Source organism: Pelophylax lessonae, assembly GCF_965119305.1.
Source record: "Pelophylax lessonae genome assembly, chromosome: 11".
Classification (NCBI taxonomy): domain Eukaryota; kingdom Metazoa; phylum Chordata; class Amphibia; order Anura; family Ranidae; genus Pelophylax; species Pelophylax lessonae.
The window spans coordinates 152,807,733-152,813,146 of NC_138778.1; the positions used below are offsets into that span (position 1 = coordinate 152,807,733).

Sequence of the window (5,414 nt, forward strand, 5' to 3'; positions counted from 1 at the left end):
CACCAAACTCCCATCCTGTCACCAGGGTGTGACTACTGGAATATAAATAAATGTTCACATGAACACTCTTTGAGACCCTTTTCACTTTTAAATGGCAGCCATGCAGGCTTTTGTTGTGTTCAGGATTAGAAACACGAAGACTTCCCTTTGTAGACTCCATATCCTTCTGTCCTAACCCTAGTTATTTATCATTGAAGGAGCTCTTTTAATGTAAGCTCCCACCAAGGTGACTTGATTGGTGACAAGCCATTCCATCCTAAATCCTTCAAATAAACACAACTCATCTGAAATGAAGTTACAACCCCTAGTCATAAAATTGTCTCCATTAGCCATAATGAGATAATTCCACCTATTTACCTTTTACAATGTGTCATTAAAAAAAAAAAAAGTTCACTATTTACCCCTATACATCGTATTTTATAGAGAAAATAAGCCAAACTATGACTGCTAAATTGAGGTAGATTTATTTCTAAAGGTGAAAACATAAAAAAACATTAAAAATGTAATTTTTTACAATAAGTAAAACAAGAATGTATTTTTACCGCAAAAAAAAAAAAAAAAAACATTCATTTGAACAAGTTACTTATTATCGGCAAATAACATCCTGAAAGCAACACAATGTCACTTAGCAATCATAATAAATCACATAGACTAGGCAATCGGAATTATCATTTTGGTTTTAAACACATTCTTTACGGTCTACAGGCACTGGTTTTATAGTTGTTTTGAAGAAACCAATTATAAAGGTGGTCATACACCAAAAAAAAAAAAAAAAAAAAAGGCCATTGATCATTAATTAAATATCAACGTAACATACATAAATATTTTTTATGCGCTTTGCTGTCAACTGCATGGCAATGGATCATTGATAAATGATTACAAATTATAATAGATCTGTATTAGGATCGATTCTATGGCACACATAGATATTTGTTTGTGCGATCAGAAGTGATTGGCAAATTTTGTTGAGTTGAAATCAAACAAAATTGATTGATTTGAGGGTCTTTGTAATTTTATTTTATTTTTTCGATTTGATAGGCTTAATGCTATCGAAAGATCTTCTGCATGAAAATATAAATGCACGTGTGGCCACCATTAAATGTGTTTCATTATTAGCGCACACTAATTTTTGGAGTGACAACGCTTAAGAAAACAATCTGGTTGGGATCTGGAAGAAAAACTTGACATATATACATAAATAAAACCCACAGAGGTGGGCTAACCCAGCAACCAAATGGAGGTGCCTTAAAGTGCATCTCCTATGACATCATAGACTTTCCCTGAGAGAACCTGTCTAAGCTCCCTTTGTTCAGTGGATTTCAAACAATCGAGTGTCTGTATATAAATAAGGAGATTTTTGTAGAAGAAAATAGACTATTTACACCCTCTGCATAAAAAAATCGATTGTTTTTTTTATCCAGTGCGATCTGTCCATGGTAGTAGTCCCTTACAAAGAGTTCGGAGAGGTGTCAGGTGAGGTGGAGCTGGACAGATCTGATGCCTCACTACTCTCCTTTAATGAGCCCTTGGTGACCCCAGTAGTAAATCCTTCCTTCTCTCTTTTCTTCTGTTTCATCCTTCTGTTCTGGAACCAGATTTTCACCTGAGTCTCGTTTAGTTCCAGTGTGGCTGCGATCTCCACCCGCCTGGCCCGGGTCAAGTACTTGTTAAAGTGGAACTCCTTCTCCAGCTCCGTTAGCTGCTTGGTGGTAAAGTTGGTCCTCATGCTGTTCTGTTGGGAGGTCAACCCATAATCCGTTGGTTTCGCTGTTACAGAAAAGAGGCAGATAGTTTTACATTTTTATAACGATTTCTCTAAAGATACTGGCAGCTGAAACTCTACTTATCTATGGTGAGGAAGCATCTACTACAGAGAAAAATAGAACCAATGTGGATCTAAACTCAAAGTTCTGGATCCCTCAATACTTGACTAAAGGTTCTAGGGAACTCAATGCTTGACTAAAAGTTCTGGATGCATCAATACTTGACTAAAGGTTCTAGGGAACTCAATACTTGACTAAAAGTTCTGGCGGCCTCAATACTTGACTCAAAGTTCTGGTGGCCTCAATATTTGACTCAAAGTTCTGGTGGCCTCAATATCTGACTCAAATTTCTGGTGGCCTCAATACTTGACTCAAAATTCTGGTGGCCTCAATATTTGCTAAAAGTTCTGGTGGCCTCGATACTTGACTCAAAGTTCTGGTGGCCTCAATACTTGACTCAAATTTCTGGTGACCTCAATATTTGACTCAAATTTCTGGTGGCCTCAATACTTGACTCAAAATTCTGGTAGCCTCAATACTTGACTCAAAGTTCTATTGGTCTCAATACTTGATTCAAAGTTCTGGTGACCTCAATATTTGCTAAAAGTTCTGGTGGCCTCAATACTTGACTCAAAGTTCTGGTGGCCTCAATATTTGACTCAAATTTCTGGTGGCCTCAATACTTGACTCAAAGTTCTGGTGGCCTCAATATTTGACTCAAAGTTCTGGTCACCTCAATACTTGACTCAAATTTCTGGTGGCCTCAATACTTGACTCAAAGTTCTGGTGACCTCAATATTTGACTCAAATTTCTGGTGGCCTCAATACTTGACTCAAAATTCTGGTAGCCTCAATACTTGACTCAAAGTTCTATTGGTCTCAATACTTGATTCAAAGTTCTGGTGACCTCAATCCTTGACTTGAAGTGTTACTGGCCACAGAACTTTGAGTAGCTGCCCTGGAACAAGGATGGGGCTAGTAAAGTCAGAACAAAGTCCTGGTCTGCACATGTTTCAGATCAGAAAGGAAAGCGGTCATTGTATCAACATTGATAACTAGTCAACCAACATTTTTTAAAGGGAAATTCAATCAGTGGTAGCCTATGTGCTTTTTTTTGCTATGTGGCTTTTCTTTTAGGCTACTCACTCTCTTATCTATTCACTTTAAAATTCGTTAGTGGCATGTATACAGATTTTTTTTTCCAATGACCTCTTCATAGTCTGGATGATGGAAGAATGTATACAAGTAGCAAAGGTAAAAACTATAAAGCTCCAGCTCTCTAGTAACTCTCTGGTATATAATAATGTAGCTTTACTTTCATTCTGCTCGCTTTCTAATCTATTCACTTTATTATTCTGGCATATATACAGACTTTTTTCCCCAATGACCTCTTCATAGACTGGATGAAGGCAGAGCTTTTGGGAGCAACCAAGATAAAAATATATGAAGCTCCAGCTAAATAGCTCTCTAGAATATAAGCAGCTTTGTTTTCTGTTTACTTGCTTTCTAATTTATTCACTTTTGTGTTAGTAGTATGCTGTGAGATCTGCATAAACCTGACGAGAGCATAGCTTTTGGGAGCAACCAGCCTGAAAACTGAGGAATTCCAGCTATATATATATATATATATACATATACATACATATATATATATATATATATATATATATATATATATATATATATATATATATATATACATATACACATATATATATATATATATATATATATATATATATATATATATATTTATATATATATATATATATATATATATATATATATATCATATATATATATAAATATTTTTATATATATATATATATATATATATATATATATATATATATATATACACATATATATAGTAGTACAGCTTTATATTCAGTCTATTCGCTTTCTAATTTATTCACTTTAATGTGTGTTAGTAGTATGCATACAGATTATTTTTTTTCTCAATGAGTTCTGCATAGACTTGATGAGAGAATAGCTTTTGGGAGCAACTAAGATAAAAAAAAAAAAGACTATGAAAGTGCAGCTAGAAAGCTCTCTGTTATATATTATTATATACCAGAGAGCTATGTGGCTGGACCTTCACAGTATATAGCAGTACAGCTTTACTTTCAGTCTACTCGCTATCTAATATATTCATTTTGTATTAGTAGTATACATACAGATTTTTTTCCAAAGAGTTCTGCATAGATTTGATGAGAACATAGCTTTTGAGAGCAACCAAAATAAAAACTGTGAAAATCCAGCTAGATAGCTGTCTACTCACTTCGGTCTACTCACTTTCCAACGCTATTCACTTTAATATGTTTTTAGTGGTATGAATACAGTTTTTTCCCAATGCCCCCTTGGTAGAATGAATAAAAGCAGGATCTAAAGGTAGCAATCACCCAACTTTGAAAGCTCCAGCTAGATAGCCCTCTGATATCAAGCCATACATTGACTAAATTATAGAAGAATGGACTTTTACATAATTAGAAGATGAACATGATTTATTCACGTTTTACTATTTATTTTCCCAGATAATGCTAAAACCTTATATATGTGTCAGGGCCACTAAGAAGATGAAATATTTGAAAGGTCTGTGATAGTTAAACAGTAATCTGGGCAAGGCTTGCAGCCATCAAGCAAGATGGATGAGCTCCTAATGATCCTCACCCACTTTTAGTACTGAACTTGAGGCCCAACCAAAAGAGAGGTAATAAGTCATGGCAGTGTCTTATACTCACTGGTCTTTGGTGGATTCCTCTTCACTTTCATCCAGTCGAAGGTCGGGTTAGGTGATGCCTGCTCAGGTTGGCAGGAGAGGTCCTTGTCCTCGTGCAATAGAGGGGAATGGCTGGGATAGCCATGTAGCAAGGCTTGCTGTTCCTGACCATAGGGGTGCTGCTGGAAATGCACGTTTCCTGGCACTGTTCCACAATATCCTTCTGATAAAGAGCCAGTGTTTGAAGCAGTGGTGGTCGGATAAGGCTGGTTCTGGAAATAGGTTCCTTCTGCTTCTTGGCTGATGTAGACTTGGTGCCCATATCCCTGGTTGCAAGTCTGTGATGTGTAACTGGGGATGGAGCTGGCATAGGCTACATTTGCGCTTGATGCATGGAGATGATGATAACTGGGGTTCTGCTGGTGAAACTGGTTGGAGACTGGACCAGATCCCCCTACCATAAAACGTCCATCACCGTTATAAATGTCACTGGTACCCGGGCACGCTGGATAGGTTGGTGTCCCTTGATCTAAATGGTGGTATCCTCTGGGTGAGTAGGCACTAGTCCCACGGTTACAAATTGCATAGTCCAAAAAAGAGCCCATTCTGGTATTGTCCATCTGCCAGAGATGGAGGAGGGTCAACCTGTTTCGAGGGATTTCTCCTGCCCTACAACCTTTAGGTAGTATGTCAAAGCTGTAAACTTCCATCCATAGATTGCCAGCCTTCAAACCCCTCTGTCTCTCACTGAGAAGACACGTGATTCTCAGGGGACCAATGGCTGAGGACCTCCTGAAGCTTGTCAGATATCTTAGCCCATCCATCATGGCCCCTGACATTTGCATGACAAAGAAACTTCAATCAAACCCGGCCCATCAATCTGATAACGACACTTTAGCGTCAGAATCTTTCTTCAGAGCCTCCAAAGGAAA

The 5,414-nt window shown here is 37.3% G+C and overlaps 1 protein-coding gene across 1 annotated transcript; it reads right to left on the minus strand.

Moving 5' to 3' along the window:
* Positions 1 to 1,447: 1,447 nt before the first annotated feature.
* HOXB1 (homeobox B1) lies at positions 1,448 to 5,102 on the minus strand (the record flags this gene model as incomplete). Its single annotated transcript, XM_082271337.1, has 2 exons — positions 1,448 to 1,767; positions 4,505 to 5,102. 2 exons carry the CDS (start codon positions 5,100 to 5,102, stop codon positions 1,448 to 1,450), a joined length of 918 nt encoding a protein of 305 aa, XP_082127463.1.
* Positions 5,103 to 5,414: the final 312 nt, after the last annotated feature.